Consider the following 27,754-nt stretch of genomic DNA (forward strand, 5'->3'; position numbering starts at 1 on the left):
CGCCGGCAACGGCGCGCACCTTCGCCGAACTCGTACCCGGCGTGGCGCCAGCCGCGCCTTGTTCCGATGCGTTCTCGCCGCGCCTCGGCGGCGGCGGCGGCGCGAGAAGCGATGTACTCGACGACTGTAGCGACGTGGTATATTTGCTAGTTATCGACGACGAATTCTCCGTCAGCGACTCTTCGATGGCTCGAGCCCTTTCTATCAGGAATTCAATATCGCTTACTTGGTCTCTGGATAATCTCTTACGAACCCTTTTATGTAAAAGTCCGTATATAACGTCTACCTTGGCCTCCTCCGGCAAGTGGTACGGCAATTTCGCGAACAAGGCTCTAATCCTTACGATAAATACGTCAGCGCGTTCCGTACCTTGTTCTACGGAAAATATATCGCGGAACACTTTATATCCCGGGCGCGGTACTCCGTACATCGATCGTAAGCGCTTAAGAGCGACCGACCACGACGTTATTTCGTTCTTTACGCCGCGCCACCATACAGCTGCATCGCCGGTTAATAGCATAGGAAGCCCACGGAGTGCCATGTCGTCGCTGACTGATGCACACTCTTTGTATATTTCCACAGCGTCTATAAACGCTTCCACGCATTCAGGGTGCTGCGATGAACCATCAAAGCGGGTAGTGCACTTTGAAAAATTTCCAGCATTAGGAGACGTGATAGCGGCGGCGGTAGATTCACCCGGCGCCCCTCCTAAGTGCGAAGCCGCGAGAGATTCCACAAGCCTTTGATTCGCTTCGGCCTGAGCCCGTGTAAAGGCAGCCAAAAGCGAAGAAAGCTGGTCTCCGGACATAAGCACAGGTGCAGGTGCGTTGGAAGTAGGCATCGCCATTCTCACCGAGTCTTCACTAGAACTGGAGTCATTGTCCTTATCGTTATTACGCACTTTACGCGGTGGCATTGTTCTCGCGTGTTTTATTCGAATTTTAACGTATAACTAAAACGACTACGTAAACGTAAACGTATACTAAATGTCGGTATACTTGAACAAACAAATTACGATTCGCGGCCAGTACGTTGAGCGCCACTTTAGTGAAACTATCACTTATACAATAATTTTACAGAAAGATGAAAGAAAAAAAACTTCGCGAGCGTAACGCAACCCCTGCGTCGGCGCCGATTAGACTAAATAGCTTCCCGGTATCCCGGTATATATAAGATGGCGGCACCTACGGGCGGACGCAGGGGTACGGGGTATCGTACGAAGGGGAAAGAGGGGCAATACGCGGCCCAGGGACGTAACACACTTTGGCCCGGGGTACACACACACGTTACACACTGTAATTACTTTCAATAATTGTTATATATTATTTAACTTTGGAGCTATGTCCTCGACGATTGCTCAAGCCAGAGTGTCCGTCGTTAGCCCGCCATGCTCAACTACGATTCAGTTGATGTGATTGGCCAACGCTTCTGATTGGCTATCGCAGATTTAGTCAAATGAACATCCAATAATCGAAACATTAATTGATAGGGTCAAAATTAACTTAATTTATTAATAAACATTTTCAAATATTTTAATAATCTGCAACGTTTTATATGTTATGCGGAATATAAAATAATTTTAACAAATTCATCTATTAAAACCTTACACTTATCTCACCCGAATGCCCTCAGAAGCCCCCTTTCTTCTCCTGCCCCACTCGTTCGTTGTACTTAAACTTGATTGTATTGTAATCTGAATTCCATGATCTCTTTGGCGTCCAGCCACATATTCATTCAAAATGTATATACATACACATTCATCCACAAAGACATTCACAAATTAAAATAAAAAATAATTCAAATTAAAGTATTATATTCACCCGATTTAAATATCGGATTAACGGCGGAACAGATGATCGCATTCAGTACAATGGATTTAATATCTTATCTCTTGTGACGTTAATTTGGGTTCGATCCCTCGACGGTCGCGCCTACCTGTGCGAGCGCATCGTCCATCAGTCGGTCATTCGGTCAGTCGATAATCTATTACCGACGTAAAATCCGTGCCCCATTACGCTTACTCGCTGTTAAGGCTCAATTTATATAGATACATATCTGTATCTACGTGTTTAATTTTGTCATTCGTGCTTGTGCTTATTTGTTCTTTCTAAATATGTATATATAAATTGTGTAATGTTCTTTGTTTTCTGTATTGTGTATATAGATTATCTCGTGTGTAATATGTTATATATTTATATGGACTTGTGCGTGAGTATTATTTATTAACCGACCAGACACTCGCATAAAGTTAATATCTCCACTCGCCACCATCATATCTCAAGATCAAGTCTTAACGATGACCCTGGCAAAAAACATATGAATTCACGTGAGTATTATTATCCGTCTTCACCAAGCCTTTAATGGATACGTTTATGTTTATATTGAATTGGTATAATAGTGACTTAACTTTATTTTCTCTATAAAGTAATGTTAAGCCTTTCGTGCTACTTATATTTAGTCGGTATATATATGTCGCAACCGGGTGAATTATTTCTGTCAACGCCATCTAGTGGTATACGTTCGAGACTACGTTATGGAGTCGTTTCCGGAACGCCAGCGCCACGTAGCGCTCGATGGAGTTTGTGTAAGGTGCTCCCTAGACCTACAATAACATTGTATAATATATTTAATTGCACAATAAGATTGAATTGCGTTTTGAATCCAAACGCTTAATTATATTGCCCAATTTTAAGAACTTCGGAAATTGTGCAATGTTTTTGTGTTCAGTCGGAAAATAGTTTGATCCAAGCAACATGTCCGCACAAGATTTAGCTGCAGCTGTACTATTATTGCTTGTGGCTAAGCGTAAACGTAAACGAACACGTCGTTGGTCGAAAGATTGGTACTTGAAAAGGCCAAAATACACTCACGAAAATCTCTTAAAAGACTTGATGTTAACTGAGGAAAATGACTTCAAGAATTATGTACGACTGGATTTGGAACAGTTTCAAGAGCTACTAAAATTGGTTGCGCAATTGATTGAGAAAAAAAATACAAACATGAGGGAAGCAATACCACCTTTTCAACGGCTTTCAATAACATTACGGTATCTAGCCACTGGGAATACTCTAGAAGATTTAAAGTTTCACAGTGCTATTTCCCCACAAAATCTTTCCCTAATAATTATGGAAACCTGCGATGCCATAATAAAGGTTTTGAATAAATTAATCAAGGTAAGTAAAGATCATCTTTTTATTTATTAATTAAACTTTATATATTGAGACATGTCTTTATCATCATTTTCTTGTTGAGAATTGTCCATGTTCTGCCGATTATCTTGTTGGGAGTAGTACACGTTCTGTTGGTAATGTGGCAATTCCTCAGATGGAAGTTCAGAATTTTGCTGTGGAGAATAGTTATTGTAATTTGGTGGAGTTGGCGTGGATATGATGTATGTCGGAGATGGAGTTATTGTTGGAGTATTTATCTGCTGGTAATGTGGCAGCTCCTTAGGTGAAGGTGCAGAATTTAGCTGTTGATTTATAAAATAGCGAGGCGATGGCGTGCTGCTGTAATTTGTTGGAGTTGGCGTGGATCTGGTATATGACAGAGATTGAGTTATTGTTAATGTTGGAGTATTTATTTTAACCGAATTGCGATGTAAAAGACCTAACTGTCCTTCCATGAGAATGGCAGCAATAGCACTCTTAGCAAAGATTTGTTGTGTTGGTTCCATTTTCTTTAAATCTGCAGCACAAGACAAAGCCCAGTTTTCATATTCATCCGGTTTCTGTCTTAGACGCTCAGCTGCCAACTGCATAAGGTCATCTTCAGGTTTTCTCTTTAATTTTTTATCTTTTCTCATCGGAACTGCATAGGATGTAGATGCCACTTCATCAGCATCAATGGTTGAACTATTTTCCTGAAAAAATAAACAATTTGTTATTTTGTTTTCAGCTACCACAAACTGCCGAGGAATGGAAACAAGTTGCCAAGGATTTTGAGAGCCAGTGGAATGCTCCTCATGTAATCGGTGCTAAAGATGGCAAGCACGTGGACATAAAGAAACCTCCTGGTTCTGGATCATACTACTATAACTACAAAAAAACATTCAGTATTGTGTTAATGGCGGTTGTAAATGCTAACTACGAGTTCATTATGGTTGATATAGGGACTAATGGGCGCGTATCAGATGGGAGTGTGCTGCAGAATACAACATTTGGACAGCAATTAAAAAATAACGCTTTAAATATTCCACCACCTGAATTGTTGCCTGGAAGTTTCCGAAAACTTCCATATTTTTTTGTTGGAGATGATGCCTTTCCAATGTCTCAAAATTTACTGAAACCTTATATCCAAACTGGATTAACAAAAGAAAAACGTATATATAACTATCGAATATCGCGAGCTAGAAGGATGGTTGAAAGTGTTTTCGGTATACTAGGTACTCGTTTTGGAGTATTTCAAAGAGCATTTCCTTTTGATCCTACAAAAGTAAGAAAAATTGTTTTGACTTGTTGTTATCTACACAATTTTTTGAGGAAATCCCGTTCCTACTTATCTCCATCATTAATGTTTCGTGAAGACCACGAATCAGCAATAATACACCCACCATCTAAAGAAGTATTTCAGTTGAAACCATTGGAAAACATCAATAAAAAAAATTCACTGAATATCGCAAAACAAGCACGGGACAATTACAATTATAGGGAGTCTTAGGTCAGCCAATTTAAACAAAGTATTTACTTTCTCTAACAATTATATATTACAACAATTTATCGTTGTTCCCTCGTTGAGCGCTCCGAACAGAATGCCTCTCGTTATTCAGCCGTCCTCAACTATGATCAAGTCCTCGCTGTGATTGGCGAACGCTTCTGATTGGCTATCGCAAATTTAGTCAAATTTACATCCAATAATCGAAATATTAATTGATCGTATAAAAACACAATGTTTTACATACTATACAAAATAAATAACAATTTTAACAAGTATATTTATTAAAACCTTACACAATTTTAACAAGTATATCTATTAAAATCTTACACTTCTGATTGGCTATCGCAAATTAGTCAAATTAACATCCAATAATCGAAATATGAACACAATGTTTTACATACTAACAAAATACATAACAATTTATCTATTAAAACCTTACACAATGAATTTTGTAACAATGAAGGTGCATTTCCCTGGCAAGAGAAAATGGTTAATTAAACATACCTACAACTCTATATATTAAAAAATATATAATTAAATACTAGGACCTAAATAAATATGTAAACGTATTCATTAAAATAAAATTAATTAAAACTTACTTGTGTATCATTGTTATCTAAACTAGAATGTACAGTGTGTCCTCCCGGACTACGTACAGTAGACTCAGCATCCATACTAGACTGTGAATCCGATGCGGTTTCCTGATCTTGTAAAAAAACCATTTCATTATAATACCATAAAGTAGGTTGGTATATGTCGTCTGCGCTAGATCCAGATTTCATCGACTGAAGGTGTTTCTTGAGTTCCTTTCGGTAATTTGTTCTCAAAGAGTTGAATTTCTTCTTCACGTCATCTTTGCTTGCCTTTGGAAACATCTCTTTATATTTAGACAACAATGTTTCGTAATCAACTTTTTTTTTATCACGGTTATGATATTCTTTGCTCTTGACATTCCACAAAGACGGCAATTCTCTATACAATTGTATGCATTCCACGATAAACTCCCTTTCCTTCACTTTCGTATTGTCTTGTTCGGCCATCTTTGGGATGCGAGCGTGTGCGTGTTCTCTTCTCCTTGCCCCGACGAAACACAGACTAAAAAATATTGCGCAATATTGACCCTATACGATGCAAAGGAAAAATATGGTGCAATAAAAATTAAACTCGCTCAAACTTTCGTTCAATCATTGCGCAATCTTCAATATTAGCCCTAGACGATTAATTATATTGCACAATTTACAATATTGCGCAAAAAAATGGATCGTTTAGGGGACGCCTAAGCATGCGCCAGAGGGGAACGTCGGACATCACTACTCTCCGAGCGTTCAGCGCGTGCAGTCACAGAACCATCGCGCATTCCGGTCACCTACTTAAACTGTGTTACTTAGTCATTATACTGTGGTTGATTGTACAAGTGTGTTTTCTTGATCCTACGTCACCCACCGATAGACGCCCACATAAGAAAACCATGAACTATAACTGTGGTGATGGCCCTCCGCCGTCATCAGAAGTGGGATCAGCGTTGGATCAAAACAATGAGACGAACATCTGGCCTGCAATGTTCGAGCAACAAAACCAGAACATGCGAGCATTGATTGAGGCCCTACAATCATCTAAGCCGGCCCACCATGAAGAACTACCAGCATTCGATCCTGAGAAAAAGGATGCTGATGCAAGATCCTGGTGCGCGACGACTGACTTGTGTTTCGCCGAAAATCCTCCAAGCGGCGGTCGACTTGTTTTGGCGGTCAGCAAGGCGCTAAAAGGTGAAGCATCAACTTAGCTATCTCAAATAGCCTATGAGGGTATCACGTGGGTTGAATTCAAAGCTCTCTTCGCAACACGATTTATTTCGACCGAAACATTGGCGGGTACCCTCATTAAGATGAGTGCTGAGAAACCAAGTGAAAAAGAAACACTACCCGCATTTGCAAGTCGATTGATTTCGTCGCTGACCAACCGATGGAAAGACGTAAACAAAGAAGAAATCGCCGTAGCAACAGTACTCGCTCACTTGTCACAGTTCGAGCCGCGACTTCAGCGCATGGCATTTACTACGAACATTACATCGAGAGAGAAATTACAACAAGAACTGAGTGCTTTTTCACATCTCAAGCGCAAAATAAACACCACCAGTGAGTTGTCAAATACAACTGACGTGAAGCGAGCGAGGCTGACCCAAGTTCAGTGTTATAACAGTGGCAAAAGTGGTCATAAGCGAGTTGAATGTAGAAGTAAAACGATTGACACGAGAGGACGGCCTACACCTACAACATCGTCGAGTCAAGCATCGCAGCAGCCGGCAGCCAAGACCTTGGTTAGCTTTAAATGTGGCAAGCCGGGTCACATCGCCGCGCGGTGCAACAGCAGCAGCCACGGCGGCAGCGGACCCGCCGTCGGCGGCGCACACGGCGGCGAGCGACGCGTTGACGTCTGCACGGTGCAGCCACCGTCCGGGACATTAATACACAGAGGTGAATTAATTCAGTTTACATATGATTCTGGTGCTGAATGCTCGTTAGTTAAAGAAAGTTTTTCATCAAAGTTCAGTGGCAAGCGCCACTATAATGTTGTTGCTATGACTGGTATTGGTAAAACACAAGCATTCATTACAGAACAGATTTTATGTTGTGTAACGATTAACGGTCACCCTCTAGAAATCTTATTACATGTTCTGCCTGATAGCTATTTGCAAAGTAACGTTATGTTAGGCCGTGAGATTTTAAATCGTGGTTTCGCGGTAAATATGACAGCTACCGAGCTTTCGTTCACTAAGGTTTGTTGTGTATATTCGATCAGTCAAAATAGTGATAATACATTACGATTAGATTTAATTACGACGGGTGTGTCTGGTGAAAACAAATCTAAACTATTGGACGTGCTTAATCAGTTTTCTGAGTATTTTATTACCGGTTTACCTACAACGCGTGTAAACACAGGCGAGCTTAAGATTAAATTAATTGATTCGAATCGAACGGTGCAGCGGCGACCGTATAGAATGTCAACAGAAGAACGTAGTATTGTACGCAAACGTGTAAAAGAGTTATTAGAAGCTAATATCATTAGGCCTAGTTGTTCTCCATTCGCGAGTCCGGCATTGCTAGTAAAGAAACATGACGGCTCCGATCGTATGTGTATAGATTACCGCGAGCTTAATAGTACCACCGTCTCCGATCGTTACCCGCTCCCTCTTATTTCTGACCAAATTGCGCGACTTCACGGTGCCAATTATTTTTCTAAATTAGATTGCGCTAGTGGTTTTCATTTAATTCCGGTTAGTGAAGATTCCATAGAAATGACTGCTTTTATAACAAATGACGGACAATACGAGTTTTTAACTATGCCTTTTGGCTTAAAGAACGCTATCTCAGTATTTCAACGGGCTATTATGAATGCTCTAGGTGATCTAGCTCATGATTACGTGATCGTTTATGTCGATGACATTTTGATAGTTTCTCCCGACGTAGAGTTAGGTTTACAGAGACTTTACACTGTATTGGAAGTTTTGACTAAAGCTGGTTTCTCTTTGAACCTCAAGAAGTGCTCCTTCCTCAAGACGAAGGTAGAGTTCTTGGGATTCGAAGTAGAGTCCGGTCAGATTAAACCCAATCGTAGAAAGGTAGAGGCCTTAACTGCTTTACCACCCCCTGAAACGGTGACTCAACTACGACAGTTTATAGGTCTAGCGTCTTATTTTCGACAGTTGATTAAAGATTTCTCTAAAATAATGGCTCCCTTGCACCGATTAACTTCATTGAAAGGCGAATTAAATTGGAAACCTGAACATGAAGTCATTCGTCAAAAAGTAATTTCTGTTCTATCGAGTGACCCTATATTATCGATCTATGACCCCGAGCTTCCAGTAGAGTTGCATACAGACGCGAGTAGTTTAGGCTATGGAGCAATCTTATTTCAAGTCAAAGATAATAAACGTAGTGTAGTAGCTTATTACAGTAAAAGAACATCTCCAGCAGAAAGCCAGTATCACTCGTACGATCTTGAAACTCTCGCTGTTGTAAATTCGATCAAGCATTTTAGGCAATATCTTCATGGCAAAAAGTTTACCGTCTTTACTGATTGTAATTCGTTAAAATCTTCTCAAACGAAAAAGGAACTCACTCCTCGGGCGCATAGATGGTGGTCCTTTCTACAGTCATTCGATTTTGATGTCGTATACAGAGAGGGAAAACGTATGTCGCATGTAGACTTCTTCTCGCGAAATCCTTTGTCTCTTGATTCAAAAGCAGTAGATCGTGTTAGTCCAAAACGCGTTGACGTAACTGAGCTTTCCCCTAACTGGCTCCAAGCGGAACAACAGTGCGACGCTGAGATTTCAAAAATAATTACTGACTTAGAAGAAAATCGTTTAGATGAACAATTAGCGAAAACTTATGTGTTACGGTCAGGTATCTTACACCGAAAAATACAGCGCAACGGTAGAACTAAGAGCTTACCATATTTACCTCGTGCTCTCAGATGGTCCGTAGTTAATAACTTTCACGACGCTATTGTTCATCTTGGTGCCGAAAAGACTACTGAAAAACTATTTCATTATTATTGGTTTCCGGGAATGTCTCAGTATGTTAGAAAATTCATTGATAATTGCGTTACATGTAAAGTAGCGAAATCGCATTCTGGTAAAATTCAAGCCGAATTGCATTCAATACCTAAAGTAACGACGCCATGGCATACGGTTCATATAGACGCGACGGGCGTAAACGTAGCGGCAAAAACGATAAAAAAGAATACATTTTCGTGTTAATAGATGCGTTTACGAAGTACGTGTTGCTCTTTCATTCGACAAACATTGACTCTAAAAGTAGCATTCACGCCGTAACTAAAAGTACAGCTCTATTTGGTGCTCCAAGTCGCATAATAGCCGACCAAGGACGTTGTTTTGCGAGTAAGGAATTTCGTGATTTTTGTGTTAGTAAAAATATTGACTTACATCTGATAGCGGCCGGTTCATCTCGTGCCAACGGTCAAGTAGAGAGAGTTATGAGTGTTCTTAAATCAATGTTAACTGCGGTAGAAACAAGCGGTGATAAATCGTGGCAGGATACTATAAGCGAGGTTCAACTAGCAATAAATTGTACGATGAATAGAGTTACAAAAGCTTCTCCACTTGAACTTTTAATCGGGAAAGTTGCAAGACCGTTGTCATTGATGTGTAGCGAAATAGAGACCGATGTTGATTTGAACGAAATTCGCGATCGCGCGGCTGAGAATATAACAAAAGGTGCGGAATATGATAAGGCTCGATTTGATAAAACAAAGGCTAAAATTAAGAATTTTGCAGTAGGTGACTTTGTATTGTTAGAAAACGAAGAACGGAACCAAACAAAGTTAGATTCGAAGTATAAAGGTCCGTTTAAGGTGATTGAGGTTTTGGATGGTGATCGTTACATGTTAAAGGCTTTAAATTCAAAGCGTACGTACAAATATGCACACGATAGGTTAAGAAAGATGCCAGCAGGTCATTTACCAGTCGATGTTGATGTTGATGATAGCTGTAACGGTATTGACGAGTAAGCTTAATGTGTGTAGACGAGTAAGGGGTGCTAGCGGCCGTATTGCGTTCGACCGTACCTGTAGTTATTACGTAGTCGTAGCCCGGTAGAAGTCGGTATCTCTTGAGGCAACTCAAGTAGACCGTGGGTGCGCGGTGCGCGTTTAACTCAGGCGGAGGTCGGGGTCTAAGAGAGACCACTATGGTGTGTAGTCACGGGGTGATACACATGGGCACATGCAAGGTTTCGATCCACGCGGTGGATGCGGCAGGGCAATGTGATTGCCAGTCGGCTAGAGAGCCGTGGCGTTAGAGGTTTTTACTAGTAGAGTTTTGTAAACTTTAAAGATAATGTTGCAGTATAGTGTTAATGTGGAATAAAATGACTGTGGTATCTGGCCTGGCGCGGTGATCTTGACTGTAATTGTAATTTTGATTATTTTGAATTCCTATTGTTCGATATTGTTTTAAAGTAGAGTTGAAGTTGAGTTGTTAATAGAAATTAAACTGTAGTGATCTAAGAGTTTCTTTATTTATCCGATGTGTATGTAATGTCAGAAGTGGCCGAGCAGAACAAGGTTTTCCTGTGGTATGTTTTGCCGGCAGGTTAACAATCACACGTGGGCGAGTGCAAGCAGGATGGCCGTGTCGCAACCGGGTGAATTATTTCTGTCAACGCCATCTAGTGGTATACGTTCGAGACTACGTTATGGAGTCGTTTCCGGAACGCCAGCGCCACGTAGCGGCACTCGATGGAGTTTGTGTAAGCATGCGCCTGAGGGGAACGTCGGACATCACTAATCTCCGAGCGTTCGGCGCGTGCAGTCACAGAACCATCGCGCATTCCGGTCACCTACTTAAACTGTGTTACTGAGTCATTATACTGTGGTTGATTGTACAAGTGTGTTTTCTTGATCCTACGTCACCCACCGATAGACGCCCACATAAGAAAACCATGAACTATAACTGTGGTGATGGCCCTCCGCCGTCATATATATATAAATCGTCAAAGACTTCTTGCATCTTTCCAAATTACCACCCTACGGCGTCCACTGAATGTAACATCATTTTAAATGTTTTTAATGCGTATATATGAAGTTTATATCAGTATAATTTCATGAGTTAACGCAGAATTTCGTTTAAATATGATTTTTTATTATTCGATTTCAAAATTTTCCCGGTCATTTAGCGCGTCCGTGCACCACCTTAACCATCTTGTACCCTGTATATCTCCGTATACTTTCTATACACTCCGTGAATACTCACACGTCCATCAAAACTTATGCTTAAATCGATTCTATATAATGCCCAGTATATATTACACACATTACGCTAACAATGTTACACCCATCTATTTTGGAAAATATAACGATACCGAATACTGTTTGTAATCATGTATTCATCGTACTAGTCAACCAGCTTCCAGCTATACCAATGCTTATACTGCGTCCCTAGCCATAAGTACCTACTATTTTAGGTTTGTATTTAATTTGCATTTTTTCATTTTTATTTTGTATTATATTTGCGTCTCTGTGGCATAGTGAAGATGAAATAAGTAAGCTGACAACATTTATAAGTAAATTGGTGTAAAGAATAAACAGAAAGATAATTATGTAATGTTGTCTTAGATTTTCGCGATTATTACACATTGAAATAAAACTAGTTTTTAACGGATTTAATCGCGTATATTAATTATTTTAACATCCCGACGTTTCGAGTTTGCAGTGTTTGTGGTCACGGGCAGTCTGCACGAACGAACACTGCAAAGTTTTATTTCAAGATAATTATGATTAGGTTTATGTATATATTCAAAGACAAAATTAAAATATAGTACGGGTAAGTTGTTGTTGACGAGTAAGAATGAAGGCATATATACTTAGGTTAGTTGACTTAAAATTATAAGCAGGTAAGTTAGTGTAAACAGGTTAGTTAAATAATACAGGCGCAGTGGCGTACACAGGTAGGTAAATAAAAAGATAAATCTTTAAGTAGGCAAACTCATAGACACAGGTAGGTAATCACGCGTAGGTGAATACCTTTCTACCCATTTTTTGGGTAGAAAAAATCACCTACTTATGTTTTTAACATCAGTTGCTGTAAACCTCCACTAGTCCCCCACCTTATGGGGTCTGCACAGTATCCTTCGAAATTGAGGAAGTTGTCTGAGTTTTTGTCGTGTTTCCATTTGTCGAAGATATCGTCCAGATCCGGTTTTAGTAAATCTAGGTTCCCCTGCTGTCTTCCGGATACCCAATTGTCTATATCTCTCCAAACGTCCTCCTTCGTCCAAGGGCTTTTGGCGCCTAACGTTTCCAAGTGCATCAGCAACTTATACGCAGGCCCCTGTGCGAACACTTTTGGAAATGCCCATCTACTGATGCACTTAAGAGATTGGCGCACGAAATCGTCACGGATTGTGTAGTTAACCACGTTCGGTTCCTGTGAGAATCTCTTGATGAAATTGTTCTGTATTCGATGACATAGCCCAATTAGAGTTCTGGCTATGTTCCTCTGTCCTGCAGCGGTGTATAGATGGCATAACAATGCCAGACCGGATCCGAAGGATGTGTCTGCTAAAGGAAAGCCGCCTCTCATTTCCACACGAAAGCGAACCAGAGAGCCCAGCTTGTCGACGTTGGGTTTGAAGTTACCTATTTCATCCATAGATGAGAGTAATTCATCGTCGACAGCTACGCTATACAGGGTCACTCCCCTGTCAAATAGTTTCCCAGTCATAACGGGAAAGGTCAGCCTGGTGTTTTTCCTGCCTGGGGACTCCCAGGTGCCAGGTGCGTTAGATTTGAATTGATTGTTGTCGTAGCCAGTGTGGTGTAGATCTGCCAACGCACGATGTGAAGACTCGATGATGTGAGTCCGATGCGCTGGCCATTCTCGACAGTTCTGCATCATACTGTCGGTGCACCCTCCCGCGGACTCGGACTTCGCTGTGTCAACGGGTTTGGGGGTGGTTCCGCCTGCGTCTCTGCCGCTTTTGGTGGTGCTTCTACTGACAGGACCTGGGTCGGGCCTGCGTCTTGCATCAATTTCACGTGCACCTCGGGAGAGCTTTTCCGCTCTCCAGGGCCCGCGCTTGTGACCTCCTTGTATAAAAAAGCCATGTTGGGAGGGTCCGGGTACTCCGAAAGGGTCACGTTCCATAGAGTACTCGCGAATACAGATGATGTTATTGGCCCGTTTAATATCAGCACCGTGCTAGGCGCAGAAACGTCACGACAATGGTACTTCAGTGATGTGCAGAATACGTTAGCCACGAACACGTTGCTGCATGGCTCTGGGCCACAACGACCGATTGTTTGGATCCTCCAGTTATCTACGGACAATGGCATGAAAACAGGCGCTGCCCTGGCTGGTAATGACAGCATCCTTGGCAGTCTACGATACGTGTTCCCAGTGGAGGCGTACCATGGTAGGGCAAGTCTTGTTTCTGCTGTTATCTCGACATACATAGTGACGTACTCATCCGTCACGTTTCCGTGCTGCCCCTTCACCTCCACGTACGTCCTCAAACCGAACTTCTCTGCCCACTGTTGTGTCGCAAACATGGGTATCGGTACACTCGCGGCTCATTGGTCCCTCTGTATTTCAATCGCATAATATTCCGCTTCCACGTCTCCTCTGATAGTATGATCAGGCCGTGAATTTCTTCCGAACATAGTATGTGCATGACTAGGTAACACATGATTTAATGTCAGTGTACGTATCTTATTTCTCGCTGACATCATGCCCACACCGTTGTCCACGTGTAGCCCGGACCACATCCATCTATCTATGTCGTTGTTAGTCATATATAGACTTAGGGACAAAGTTAGCGCTGACCCTTGCATGACTAGCATAGATTGTAATCCTGCTGCGTTTTTGATGTTGAATCGATAGTCGTTCTTATCGATTAGCCCCAGAGCAGCCATCACCCTATAGCAAGAAATGGCTGAATGGCACTGGTATTGAGGTATGGACTCAGTCATGTATGGTGTTTCCCAATGGGAGTTGTATCCTACAACGACATCATTCTCCACCGCTGCCTCGTGTTCTATGTTAGTAGCACTCATAGGGTACTGTAGCAATGGGCTGGTCATTGCCCAGTTGTACCCAGCTACACGAGATGTGTATGTTTCAGACCTGTTCGCAATGGGTCCTGCATTTATGTCAGATGATGTATGACGGGGATTATCTTCAGCAAAATTATGTACGCCGATCGTCCATGCACCATTCAGTGCGTGTGCGTAACGACGTCCACCCTCGTCGGCGACCTCTAGGGTAGGTGATTCTGGGACAGCGCTGCAGAGCTCTGCGGCCAACGAGAATGCAATTTGAAATGCCATATCCACGCATAAGTTAGTCTCTATCCATTCCAGGGCATGGCACATTCTCAGTGCTGAGTTTTGGTAGTCTAGTAATAGATCATGGAACGCATTAGTCGCGTTATACATGTAGTCCGTCAGGTCGTTAGGCAGTTCATTGATGTACGGAGACCCGGAGTATACATTCATTCCTGCAGGTCTTAATATTGGTAGGTGATTGTTACGAGAAGTGACGCTCTCGTCCAATAGTACTAGCATAACCCCATTTGGTCCGGACACTGACACATTGTGGCCGTGGGGTATGAACGTGTAATGTGTATCATGTGCGACGTTATTTTCTGCCGTATGCTGTGTCATTACTCTACAACACAAGCGTCCTGCCCACACAGAAGTGTCGAGAAAGCAGAGTATGTACTCCTGCAGGAATGGGGAACTGACCAAGTCTGTAGATACTGGCACAGCGCACCAAGTTTGATCCATTGCCTGTATTGACCATCCTGCGTTAGCCAGAGCGGCGTCGTGACCTTTCAGATGATTTGTGGAAGCAGGCAAAGTCACAGCTATTATGTTGATTGGAGTGCGCACGCCTTCGGCCCACGTGTGGATGTGCTGTACGCGGGTTGCGTTGAACCGTAAGTTCTCACGTCGTAAGAAGTGATTTGTGGTGCGATCTACATCGAACATGTCGCCACAAGCTGCGGAAGCGTACAGCAGACCCCGAAGAGCCGGTGCTGTATCAATGTGAGAGCCGTTTGAAGATGAAGAATATGCAGCCAACATCTGCATGGATGGCAGGTCTCGTGCCAATGGACTGCGCACAGTATTCAAAAGTGGTTGTGTTGCTGCTTTGTCGGTGCTAGTAGTTATAGCCAACATCTGTTGACACGTAGCTGATAAAGGTGGAGTCACTGGACCCGAGCTTTGGAAGCTGGTATACCGGGTAATGACAGCTTTTGATGGTATTTTTTTCAGCTTCGATCTTTCTGTTGGTTCCACGGGGGCACTACCGTACTCAGCGGTGTTATCGGAGGTGTCACCTTCTAAAGGTGTGGGGCTAGGTGCCACCAGTTCGTATTCTGATTCCTCAGGTAGTGTAGTCACTCTGTTAGCAGTAGCCTGCGCTTCTGATGCTGTCAAAGGTGCAGATCTGAATCTTGCGTTCCTAGGCATGGTATTATATACCTTTCCTTCAGTGCTAAGCCATGCCAGACCCGCCAGCAGTCGTGACCTAGTACGTGATGTCATGCACATGTCTAACCTCATAATTTGGTTAAGGGCGCCGTCAGCCAAGAGAGTCAAGTTCAGGCGACTAGGGGTCAATGGGGGCGTTTCTGTCTCCAGCAGTGTTCTGGGTGGTTCACGAGTGTAGAAAGATGTAATCACCACGTGGTTCTGAAAGTTCCATGATGTGTAGAAATGTGGGAATGATGTGTCTCGAGTAGACACTTGGTCTGCACCCATCGGGTATTTGCGCAGCCCAGCCAAATATGGTAGTGGAGCAGAGAAAGTGTTGAGCAACAGCGCTTCAGTTGCGCTATCTTTCGATTTTACGTCGTGGTGTGAGCGAGGCTCAGCATATACTCCTGACTCCATCTCTTTAGCATCCACCGTCTATGAGGGCGGCACAGAGTTTGTTTATTTTAAGACTGATTGGAGATAAGCGTAGAGTGTATGTTATATGTATCACACAGATGATTATAACTGCGACCATCAAAGCTATGGCGATGTGTGGGAAGTACTTTCTACGAGCACAGCGAGGACAACCTACCAAGGGTTGCAGTTCGATGGACTCTGTGTCCATGCCGGTGTTCTGTACTTCTCTCTTGTCGTTGATTTGTCAATTCCTGTCCTTCTCTCGGGTTCTGTAATTGCTCGGAGTCTCTGGTGACGAGCTCACCGAATTAGGTTCTATAATTGCTCGGAGTTCCTGGTGACGAGCTCACCGAATTACTCACTTAGGGAGTTGGGATGCGTTTCCGTAAACGCTCACAACAAAGCACAGTAGAAAACGAACAACGATTCGGTTTCTTCTTCTTCAGGAGCCGAGATGGCCCAGTGGTTAGAACGCGTGCATCTTAACCGATGATTTCGGGTTCAAACCCAGGCAGGCACCACTGAAATTTCATGTGCTTAATTTGTGTTTATAATTCATCTCGTGCTCGGCGGTGAAGGAAAACATCGTGAGGAAACCTGCATGTGTCTAATTTCAACGAAATTCTGCCACATGTGTATTCCGCCAACCCGCATTGGAGCAGCGTGGTGGAATATGCTCCAAACCTTCTCCTCAAAGGGAGAGGAGGCCTTTATCCCAGCAGTGGGACGTTTACGGGCTGCTAATGCTAATGCTGTAAACAGGTAAGTAGAAAGATTAGTTATATGGTTTGGTAAGTTAGTGTATATGGGTGGGATCAAAAATACAAAGAAGTGAATGCTGTATATAAATAAGTTCCGGTTAACTGAAGTGTAATTTTTAATTATTATTATTAAATATAATTTTTTTTATGTTTAATTCTATTTTATTTTCGAAAAGATATATTATAAATGCATGTAATAAAAAGCGTATCATAATATAAGAAAAGCTTTATTTTCCATTTTGTATACATAAGTCAAAATCTTTCATAAAATAAAACACTGAACATAACATACATCACAAGGTAATCATTTTCTTAAAATAATAGCCATTATTAACATATTTTGTTAAAATTCTCTCAATCAAATCAACGTCGCTATAATTTCTATGTTAACCATTATTGATTATTTAAGACAAGAAAAAACAAACATAACTAACAACAATATTCAAAAAGTAATATAATGAGTCAACAATATTAAAATACACTTAATCAGTCTTCAAATCATAATTTGTATTGCAAAACACAAAAAATACGAACACAAACTAGATAGTTTTAAAACTTAATAATAGGCGTGTCGACAGTGTTAAATAATTTAAGATGTTTTGATTTTAGCGAATAATCTATACTTAAAGATATTTTTTAAAGAATTTTATTATAATAAATAAATTGAGATTAATAAGATATTCAATAAAAATTAAACTGTAAAAACTACAATCGGCCATTTTGAATGAAACACCAATCACAGCGCATTATGTCACGTCTATATAAATGTCACTGAGAAGCTTCAGATTTTGTTGTGTTTACGCATATTTATTGAGTTTTGTATCGATTTGTTACCATCAGTGCCATTTCTCGACATCATTACGATGGAGCCAGGCTATATAAAGGCAACAAGCTCTAATTTACCGAGGATTGATATACTGATGTTAGGAGAATTCCTCGCATCAAATAAAGATTTTTGCTCCTCCGAGTTCAGAAATGTAAAAACCTCCTTGTAAGTATATAAAGTTTGTATTTATCTGTGTCGGTAATTCTAAGATGTTCAAACATTTCGTGACATTGTTCGACAAGGAAATATTTTCATTTTTACAAAAATAAGATTATCTTTTAGGTTATGTAACTATTTCACTTTTTTATGTTGTAACAAGATCATAAACATGTCTTTAACAATATAGAGAGTATATTTTAACACCTACAAACAGTACCTATGTCTCATTATAAAATTTTATCTGTAAATACATATTATGTACATACTTATTTCTAACATGTACTATGATTAACGTAAACACCATGTCAAGTCAGTATGTAGATGTTGTCCTGATTATTGTTATTTATTCCAGGTCTTCAAGACCATCCTATGGCGATGATGCAATCAGTTATGTACAACTGAAAAGAGAAGAGAATGTCTGCACAGTAAAGTGCAAGATTTGCCCGGAACATAAAGTCCATGCAAAGTTGTATGCAGTCACTTTGATAGTTGATGAAGATAATGAGAAAGTCATATCAGTTCAGTGTCATGATTGTGTTGCAGGTCAGGGTGGCTGTAAACACGCCATAGCTTTGCTGATGTGGGTCCATCGGCGAAGCGAAGAACCTTCATGTACTGAAGTACAGTGCTATTGGCTAAAATCAAAGCTCTCAAGAGTTGGCACTACTTTAAAGTATATTTCAGCAAAAGAGTTAGCCAAAGGAAGCCCTATAGTGCCATCTAATCAAAAAGTTTTAGAAAGATTTTTAGAAGAAAGCAAGAAAAGAAAAACTTCCAACTGTGAAATATTAAAATATCAACATGATTATGTTTTTGATGACCTACTGAGTGCGTCAATGCACCATCTGGTATTGACATACAAAGAAGAGTGTTCTGATGTATTTTTAAGTAAGGTCAACTTGTCTGTTGAAATTATAAATAAAATTGAAAATCAAACAAGGGACCAGTACAAAAATAATCTGTGGCATGAACTCAGATATGGTAGGATAACCGCTTCTAAAGCATTTGAAGTAAGTCGGTGCAAGACTGATGATGGTACACTCATTGCAACAATCATGGGGGGAAAAATAATAGACACACCAGCCATGAAACGTGGGAGGTATTTAGAAGCTCAAGTGAAAGATATAGTTAGCAAGAAGCTTGGGAAAAAAATAAAAGATAGTGGACTGTTCATATCAAAAATGTATCCCATGTTAGCAGGTTCCCCTGATGGAATATGTGACGACTGTATTATTGAGATTAAGTGTCCCATAAGTGATAAAACTTATTTGAATTATGTAAAAAATGGTAAACTGAGTAAAAAATGCTTTGCACAGATGCAGATGCAAATGTTTCTGAGTGGCATAAAAAACTGTTACTTTTGTGTAGCAAACCCAAATTTTTGTATCAATAAAGAAGTAGAAATTTTATCTATAAAATTTGATGAAAGTTATATATCAGGAAATTTGGAATTTTGGAAATCCCATGTGTATCCACTTTTATATAAAAGTATAGAATAGGAAATAAAAGTATAGAATAGAAAATAAAAAAGTAATTTGCTTACATAAATGTGTTTTATTTAATTAGTGCATCTTGTACATTTATCAAACCACAAGCTATAGTTATTACTTCATCAAGTACTTTAACTAAACTTAAGTTAAGACATGCATGGGGTTTTAACATGTTAAATTCTCGTATTCGTCGGATCAATCTTTTAACATGGATCCGCAAACTTGCAATTTGTTTTGTTTCCTTCGCTTCAGCTTTTGTAAGCTTAGCTCCAGAGACAACACTTGGAGGCCTTACTAACCGCACACCCATTTGTCTCAAATAAACTTCAATATGTTTGAAACCACGGTCTGCCATGACCCACATACCTGGTTGCAAACATTTTGAAAAATCAGATGTTTCGACAATACATGTGTCAGTAATTCCTCCATAACCATTTGATATATAATTTATTAGCCCATTTGGAGTACAAGATACAAGATATTTTATAGTGTTTGCTTTCTTATATTCTGACCAAGAAAGTGCTTGGTTTAAGGCCTTTGATGGCTTTTGGACTTGAATTTCCAAGCAGTCTATTAAACAAGTAACTTTACTATATTTATGCCTGAAAGCCATAGGTAAATTTTTTTTAATTAAGTCTTTATCTAATTTTACAATAAAAGGACGCAATACGCTTGCTATAACAGGTATATTTTTAAAAAATATTTTGCTTGGATACGATTTATCCATGCCAAAATCATCACCAAGTTCACGGAAAGAATTATTCAGTTTAATTTTTTTAAGACATAGTAAAATATGTTCAAATGGTATACCTGTCTGTTCTTAAATCACATTCACTAAATAAAAACAGTTTAAAGGAATGCCAATATAAGCACGGGGATTATTATTAATTCTTCTCAAAGTACAATTTAAATTATTTAAATCTTCTCTCTTTTTGTCATCATCTATCATTTCGCTACAATCTGATATAGACTCTATTTGAAGAGATTTTGTAGATGGTGATGAGTCTGGCTGAGCTAAAGAGGGAGTATAGGAAGTATCACTATCTGATTGTTCTATTTTTCTTATTATTTTTGACAACACAGTTACACTTGGTTTTGATGGGTTACTATTAATAATATTTTTTATTTTAAATGGTGATGTAGAGACGGAGTGCTGAGATGGCTTCAATGGTGATGTCATCTGATTTACCAAACTGGCTTTTGTTTGGATAGCTTTGCTTCTAAAAGTTTTACTGATATACACTTGTACTGATTTATCTAGCATTCTAGGTGTTGGTGGTTGTGTAGCTTCTTCAATAGTCTGCTGAACTGTAAAAGAAAATATATAATTATTACTAATTTAAAGAGATTACTAAATAACAAAAATCTTTATATGATTTGTGTTTAGTAAAAAAGTCATTTCCAATCTATACGTGATTAGTTTCATACCCTTGCGTTCTGGCCTTGTACAGAATGGAAAGACGCGCGATGGCCTAATGAATATTAAAATACATACCTGAGCTACTGGATGCATTTGCAAGAGATTGTAAATTTTCTGTAACCATTCTGCTTTCTTCAAATTGCTTTTCGCATTCTTCTACAATCATCATCCTCCGTTTCTTTGCTACATGGGGTCTCTCTATTAAGTCAGACATTCTCGTTAACCTGTCTGGCTGACATATAAATTTTTTGGGCATGCATCCTGGTTTCATACGAACTTGCGATACCGATCCCATTATATGATACTCCATATAGTTCTCCATATCATTTGGCAACTGCAAGATTAAAATAATTGATGAGATGAATGACAACAAAAACCAAAACAAACATAACCTCAATTGTTATTGTGAAGCGTCACTCAATATTTAAATTTTTCTACGGTAAACAAAGATTTCAACTTTAAAATCAATATCATAATATAACATACTCACATCAAAGTGGTCTTCACAGAAATAAAGTGGTGTATTCGTCGCTACACTGTTTGGGTTTCGCCGAGCTAGCTTTAACCACTTATCTCGTATTATTTTCTTGTGTGGAACATACACAAACAACTTATTAGGGTTTACGAGAGACGTATTTTTACATAAAGGGACCGCACACGACTTATAAACCTTGGAATTCATTTTTTCAGTTAAATTTTCTTTGCAGCACATACAAAAAATGACAACGACAAGCTTGTTTATATACCCGTGACGTCACGACGTCGCCATGACACTTACGAGCTGTTTTCATACTCCAATGTCAAAGATTAAAGAAAATTATTAAAAACTGCCGTAAGGCTTATTTAATTACCGAAATATAGTGTTTTTCGTATCAAATATGTGTGTACATACAATATGAAAGAGAATTTGAAAATCATTTGTCATGCCTATTGCTATACCCAGCCACTTTAGTATTATTTTAATAACTCAAATATTATATAAATAAAAATCCACAAATACTGTTTAAGACATTCAAAATAACTTATCGCATTTTTGGTTTCATAAAAGTTCTGAAAATGAATATTTATAATATTAAGATCTTCCTAATCATCAACATCTATGTTAATCATTGGAATGTATTGTGGAACATAAAATACACTTGAACTAAACACACATCTTTTAAAACACGATTAGTGCTTAAAAGGTATCTATCCTAACGGCCCATGAAGACGTCACAAATATGAATTCTTTCATTTCTTAGAATAAATATTTTGCACAAAAACTTTGATCTTGAGCCAGTCTTTGTTGTGAAGTAGATCTCCGTGTTTTTCTTTTAGTTTTTCACATTCGTGTCTTTTCGGTGGTTGATGATTTTTTATGTGGAGTTTGAAAAATTTTGTTACGACATTCTTCTGCTCTACTGTCCAAGGTACCAAGGTTCTTTTTTTTCCTTTGTTTATTTTATTTTTGACATTTAATTGTGACATCTGTTCAATTTTCTGAAAACCGGATGGTCCAGCTTGAGACAAATCATTTTGATTGTATATTGGTTGAACGCAATCAGAGTTTACATTTACGGTAGACTTAAAATCATAGTCTAATATTTTATCATTATTGAGGACTTCTTCTTCTAACTCCTCATTCATATCTAAATCAATTTCGTCCAGAGATTTACCTTTGAAAGCATCTCCTTTGCCGTCTTCCATAAGAATTAAAAGTTTCGATATCTTGACGGTTTGGTAAATGTCATCTGGCAATCGATACGATTTCTTATGAACCTTATTGGTATGACCCATGAATGTAGCTAGTTGCTCCTTATCATTTTCAGACATGCTAAATATTTGTGATAACGTAGCCAAATGTTTTCTAAGTCTCGTAGCCGAGATTGCTTTTGGGTTTTTGGCACCAGATAATCTAGCATGCTTTTCAAGAACTTTGTAGCCATATATGGTGTTTTCATAACCTGGATTACCAAACAAAAATTGATTTGACGTAGCAGTAAAAAAATATTTCTAACCGACAATAATAGTTTTATATCATCTTGAACCTCTCGACTAAACAGAACGGGTACTCCACGACCACGTTTACCCCTAATGACAACTCTCTTAAATTTCTTTACGAGAATCCGCTCAGAGACAGTAAGCGCACGATCAAATTCTTCATACTTATCAGATGCATTATTTTCACTTTCTAAATAGTCGTACAATGTAATTCTTTGTAATTCTCCAGGCCTCCGTCTGTTCAATAATAAAACTCTACAATACACAGTTTCTAAAAGTTCTATATATGTCGCAATATTTTTTATGCCTTCTTTAATGCTTTTAGCCGCCTCCAAAGATCTTTTATTTAGGTATTCTTTTAAAATTTTCAAATCATTTGCTAAAGGAACAATAGTAACTTTATTCCATTTTTTTTGGTTTAAATCAGTCGCAGCTTGACTCGAAATATCGTACTTCCAATTTGACTCTATGAGGTGTACCATGGTTTTTAAGTCAGCTTCTATTTTGCCTGTTTCAACATCCATATACGGTCCTTGTTTTTTCAATGCCAACATTATTGCTATATGGCAGCAGTGTTTTAAAGTAGTTTACACATTCATTGCAAATGTAGGCGTTTCAAATCTATCTTTTTCGCTGTCATATTTTCCTAATACTTTGGTTGCCTCTACAATAATATCGTAATGGTTTGGTCGAAGGGCACAAAACAAATCATTGATGGATGGGTCAATTTTTTTTATTTCAATTAATAATTTTGCTAGCTCTCTCATTTTTCTAGACACAACATTTGCAAAATGGTGTTCTCGGTGAGTTTTCAAATATTGGGACCCGAAAGCACATATCAGGTAGTCTGATTTTGCAATAAGTGATGTCTTGTCTGCCCTCATTCGGGGAAATACGGCGTATTAGTAAATTTTGAGCTTCTGATTGAACATTTCTTGACTTTTTACCAGTGCATTTTTTTTATGTTTCCACAGTTAATTTTTTTGATTAAAATCCCAGACAATCTGTACAAGGTAGATGTTCCGTAAATTTTTGTTTTCGCATGGGCTTAGTGACCTCTTTTGAATTTACAAGGTAGTTACCTTTTTTGCGTAGTGCTGCAATAAGTTGTCTCCTTTCTAAGCTTTTCTTTGGTTTTGATATAATTTTTTGTACGTCACTTTCATAAATATGGTGTCGAAATAAATGACGAGCAAAATTTAAGACGAAACTCTCACAGTAAAAGCAGTAATCTCTATCTCGAACTTTAGAGGTACTTTTGGATTTTCCCCTTTGGATTATTGTTAAACTCTCATTCGAATTATCTCCCAATTGAGATTCATTATTAATATCGAGATCTGTCCCATTATTTTTTGCGAATTCTTCTGTTGTATAATGTGGAAAAGATACAGGTTGTAGAAATTTTTTATCGACAACATCTAAACTGCCAGGAGAATTACTTATATGACTAACTTCACTAAAATGTATATTTCTATGCGATGCGATAGATGTAGCAGATAAAGGAACACACTCTAATAACGATAAGTTATTTTGAATGCTTGGAGGTTTGTTGCACGTCTGGGGTACCTCTTTAAGATTGTTTCAGTGTCCCAAATTCTTCTAGAAAAGAATCATCAGAACTAGTCTGTAAAAAAATATATTTATAGAATTACTGAGATTGTAAGTATCTTAATCGTTAGTATGGTTTTTGGTATTAGTTACTGATTAACTATGCTTCAATTATTTTCTATTGAGTTTTTCGACATTTTTAGAAAAAATATAGAAATTATAATATTTTTATACTTACATCTTGTCTTGGTGGGGTGTAATTTGAACATGTATCAGAAAAAGCAGATATTGAATCAGATATGTCCTGCAACAGACATACAGAGTGTATATAATCAATTAATACAAAGAAATAAAAACAGTTTCGATTAAGGGTTATACAGAAGGCAGAGAATAATCAGTGACTCAGCCATTAAGAACAAAGAAGTCAACAAAACAGAAAACTAAGGAATTATTATATTAATAATCAAAAATGAGTGGGTGATTTGGTGTTACCATATAAGATCAAAGTCAGGAGTAGGTTAGATATAGATATGATATACGTAGGAGTAGGTTTCAAGATACAGATAGTTAAGATAGACAGGTAAGTTAAATGTTACGGATAGGTAAGTTCAGAGTAGAGGTGGTGATTTGTACAGGTAAGATCTAGAAAATTGGTGAGTTACGTAGAGTTACGTGAGTTAGTGTTAGCAGGTAAATTAAATGGAACGGATAGCTAAGTAGATGTAACAAGCATATTTAGAAACAAGGATAGGTAAGTTCAGAGAATGGGTAGAGAGAGTAACGTGAACAGGTGAGTTCTAGAAAACGAGTAGTACGGTGAGTTGGCTTAATCAAGTAAATCAAATGATACGGATAGATAAGTTGATGTATGTATGTAAGCTTAGAGAGAGATAAGTTGTGTACAAGTAAGTTCAAGGACAGTTGACTCAAGTATTAGGAAAATAGGCTTAAAACTATTAAATACATACCTCATTTAATTTTTCTAGATTATTTTCTTCATATTCTTGCTGGTTTTCTTTATTTCCGTTTCTTTCTAATGATAAATAAAAAAAAAAAAAATTATATTTTTAAAAGAAAAAAATAATTTTGGATATATGACGATTGTAATTATGTAACATAATTAACATGACATAAAAACAAATATTGTCTCAGTTTAAATAGTTTTTATACGACGCAACTGTTAAGCCATTGAACTATTGAACTACTGTACACGTTACACGTTTACAGACATATTTTTTATAAATTAAGAATACTCATTTGCAATAAATAATCGATTGAATATTGAATAATAATCTATCTAAAACCTAAAATTAACCTAAAAACTACAAAATATACAAAATAAGTAAACAGTAGTTATATATATTAATATATATTAATGTCTGTTAAAATAACATTCGTCTTCCGGATAATGGTCGTAAAAGGTATATTCACAAACAGGACACCAGAAAAATAAAGACTGAAAGAGCCTTTTTATGTCATCGCATGTCATAGGTAGAACAAAATGTTCTACCACTGTATTATTAGCGATACTCGTGAACATACACATACTACATATTTAGATATTAGATTAAGATATTAAATTTATATTTTTTTTTAAATGTAGTTTTATGTAGAGGAAAGTCACCAAATATGGAATACCATTTTGTTTTTGGGATATAAAAAAAAAACTTCATATAAATTAAATCAGTTTAATGTTTTTACTAATCAGTCATACATTTATATGTAGTAATTAACAGCCTTTAATCAAATATGTTACTTATCAAATTAAAATCTAACACAAAAAACAATATCACAAATGAGTAACCAAATATGGAATAGGTACCCATATATGGAATATAATCATAAATCAACATAACAATAACGAAAATAAACGTTAATATCTTTGAGATCAATTAAATGAATATAACATCTTGTGATCAATGAAAGAAGTTACATATTACTTGCAAAAGTCACAGATCCAAGTATCAAACTCTGGACCAGCACAATCATAATGTGCCCAGAGTCCACACATCAAGCATTTAATCCAGCTTTCTCCACTTTTATCCATGGAAAAAAGTCTTGAACAGAACATACATTCTGCATCAGCAGAGTCAGGAGGTACTTGGTCCATCAACTCATCATGTTCACTATCTTCATCAAACTGGATAACGTCTAGTTCCTCAGAGTCTTCTTCTTCACTATCATCCTTATTTTTCTTCGTTTGTTTGTTTCTCTTCGCAGTTTTCTTCTTATTCTTTGTCTTGACTAGTTTAATTTCTTTTTCTTGTCTCTTCATATTTTTATTTTCTAAATCATTTTTGTAGGGAGAAGATGTTATGACTGCTGCTACAGCAGCTTTTCTTCCTCTGTTAGATACTTTTCTTCGTTTCTCTGGCACTGGACTTATGGCATGCGGAGACACCAGACCCAAACTGCTGCGATTAAGCCCAGTAGTCGAAGGTGCAGGTTCAGGTTGTAAATTAGCAGTTGTTTGTGGTGCAGGTATTTTTACCAGAACTTGACCAGTTTCAGATCTTGATTCCAGCGGAGGGATATTGGTTGTACAACCGTCTATTACAGCCTTTTGTTGCGCAGCAATAAAGTCCACATCACTGAAGACATTTTTATTTAAAGGCCACAATCCAGTGGCTTTGAACCCGTTGGCTGCAATTTCGCCTGTTTGTACTTTCAAATAGGATTTGCCAAACAGCTCCCCAATATCATATGGACTTAGAGGTCTGTTGTTGTCTCTAATCCACATGCGTATTTCCTCACTATAATATGTTTTTAGAGGCCCCATGAAAGTCTTATCTAACGGCTGCAATTTATGAGTCGTATGAGGAGGTAAAGAAACTATGTCCACGTTATTTTCCCTAGCAATATCTATTATATCGATATTGTGAGTATGACTATAGTGCCCATCTAGTATCAGTAAAACCCTCGATTCAGTAGTCGGGTTGGTGTGTTGAATAAAGTGCTTGAACCAGTCTGTAAAGATGTTCATTTGTATCCACCCTGATGGAAGTGCAACTCCGACTGATCCTGGAGGACAGCCTCTCATTAGCTGAGCACTCATATTTTTTCTAGGAAAAATAATGAACGGTGGCACAAAATGACCAGTAGCATTCATGCAAACAACTATTGTCATCAGAGATCCTCTTTCTGCTGAAGTCAGTGCAGCTATCTGGCGTTTACCTTTGTGGCCGATGATTTGTGGTATCTTACTTTGTACTATTGTGAGGCCTGATTCATCCACGTTATAAATACGATTTGGTGGATAGTTATTTTTAGTGTAAAGCTCGTCAAGGAGGTTGAAAAAGGCTTCCACTTTTTCTTGATCAAATCCAAATGCTCTGGCAAATGATGTACCAGTTGGTCTTCTTATTGAAAGTTTATCTTTATGTCTAGTTAAAAATAACTAACCATTTTTTTCCAGCCATACCTGATTCACTGAAGGGATTCTGAAAATTGTTTCGCTTTGCTAGCATGAACGCCATACGGCGAAGTTCAGTTC

At 38.5% G+C, this 27,754-nt stretch overlaps 5 protein-coding genes across 5 annotated transcripts; 3 read left to right on the plus strand and 2 right to left on the minus strand.

The window, feature by feature from the left end:
• The first annotated feature begins 2,753 nt into the window (after positions 1–2,753).
• Positions 2,754–4,867, plus strand: LOC125075683. The gene is made up of 2 exons (XM_047687392.1): positions 2,754–3,173; positions 3,898–4,867. The coding sequence occupies exons 1-2, from the start codon at positions 2,754–2,756 to the stop codon at positions 4,657–4,659; spliced, it is 1,182 nt and encodes a 393-aa protein (XP_047543348.1). The 3' UTR covers positions 4,660–4,867.
• Positions 3,132–5,840, minus strand: LOC125075687. The gene is made up of 2 exons (XM_047687396.1): positions 5,256–5,840; positions 3,132–3,862 (listed from the first exon to the last, which is right to left on the minus strand). The coding sequence occupies exons 1-2, from the start codon at positions 5,694–5,696 to the stop codon at positions 3,200–3,202; spliced, it is 1,104 nt and encodes a 367-aa protein (XP_047543352.1). The 5' UTR covers positions 5,697–5,840; the 3' UTR covers positions 3,132–3,199.
• Positions 5,841–6,541: 701 nt separating this feature from the next.
• Positions 6,542–10,188, plus strand: LOC125075584. Its single transcript, XM_047687294.1, has 2 exons — positions 6,542–9,062; positions 9,422–10,188. Exons 1-2 carry the CDS (start codon positions 6,542–6,544, stop codon positions 10,186–10,188), a joined length of 3,288 nt encoding a protein of 1,095 aa, XP_047543250.1.
• Positions 10,189–17,437: 7,249 nt separating this feature from the next.
• LOC125075585 lies at positions 17,438–19,322 on the plus strand. Its single transcript, XM_047687295.1, has 2 exons — positions 17,438–17,829; positions 18,176–19,322. The coding sequence occupies exons 1-2, from the start codon at positions 17,702–17,704 to the stop codon at positions 19,320–19,322; spliced, it is 1,275 nt and encodes a 424-aa protein (XP_047543251.1). The 5' UTR covers positions 17,438–17,701.
• A 781-nt stretch (positions 19,323–20,103) lies between these two features.
• Positions 20,104–21,643, minus strand: LOC125075691. The gene is made up of 3 exons (XM_047687401.1): positions 21,224–21,643; positions 20,809–21,067; positions 20,104–20,621 (listed from the first exon to the last, which is right to left on the minus strand). The coding sequence occupies exons 1-3, from the start codon at positions 21,443–21,445 to the stop codon at positions 20,134–20,136; spliced, it is 969 nt and encodes a 322-aa protein (XP_047543357.1). The 5' UTR covers positions 21,446–21,643; the 3' UTR covers positions 20,104–20,133.
• Between the last annotated feature and the right edge of the window lie 6,111 nt (positions 21,644–27,754).

This window comes from Vanessa atalanta, chromosome W (assembly GCF_905147765.1).
Source record: "Vanessa atalanta chromosome W, ilVanAtal1.2, whole genome shotgun sequence".
Classification (NCBI taxonomy): domain Eukaryota; kingdom Metazoa; phylum Arthropoda; class Insecta; order Lepidoptera; family Nymphalidae; genus Vanessa; species Vanessa atalanta.

Excerpts from the sequence above, each read along its gene's own strand:
- LOC125075691 (XM_047687401.1), bottom strand. The coding sequence starts at position 21,445 with ATGTGCTGCAAAGAAAATTTAACTGAAAAAATGAATTCCAAGGTTTAT. Across the intron at positions 21,068-21,223 it reads TCTGTGAAGACCACTTTGAT|TTGCCAAATGATATGGAGAA; the intron begins GTGAGTATGTTA and ends TTAATCTTGCAG. Across the intron at positions 20,622-20,808 it reads AAATGCATCCAGTAGCTCAG|TTCAGCAGACTATTGAAGAA; the intron begins GTATGTATTTTA and ends TTTCTTTTACAG.
- LOC125075584 (XM_047687294.1), top strand. The coding sequence starts at position 6,542 with ATGAGTGCTGAGAAACCAAGTGAAAAAGAAACACTACCCGCATTTGCA. Across the intron at positions 9,063-9,421 it reads AACTTATGTGTTACGGTCAG|ATGCGTTTACGAAGTACGTG; the intron begins GTATCTTACACC and ends TCGTGTTAATAG.
- LOC125075683 (XM_047687392.1), top strand. The coding sequence starts at position 2,754 with ATGTCCGCACAAGATTTAGCTGCAGCTGTACTATTATTGCTTGTGGCT. Across the intron at positions 3,174-3,897 it reads TTTTGAATAAATTAATCAAG|CTACCACAAACTGCCGAGGA; the intron begins GTAAGTAAAGAT and ends TTTTGTTTTCAG.
- LOC125075585 (XM_047687295.1), top strand. The coding sequence starts at position 17,702 with ATGGAGCCAGGCTATATAAAGGCAACAAGCTCTAATTTACCGAGGATT. Across the intron at positions 17,830-18,175 it reads AGAAATGTAAAAACCTCCTT|GTCTTCAAGACCATCCTATG; the intron begins GTAAGTATATAA and ends TATTTATTCCAG.
- LOC125075687 (XM_047687396.1), bottom strand. The coding sequence starts at position 5,696 with ATGGCCGAACAAGACAATACGAAAGTGAAGGAAAGGGAGTTTATCGTG. Across the intron at positions 3,863-5,255 it reads TAGATAACAATGATACACAA|GAAAATAGTTCAACCATTGA; the intron begins GTAAGTTTTAAT and ends TTATTTTTTCAG.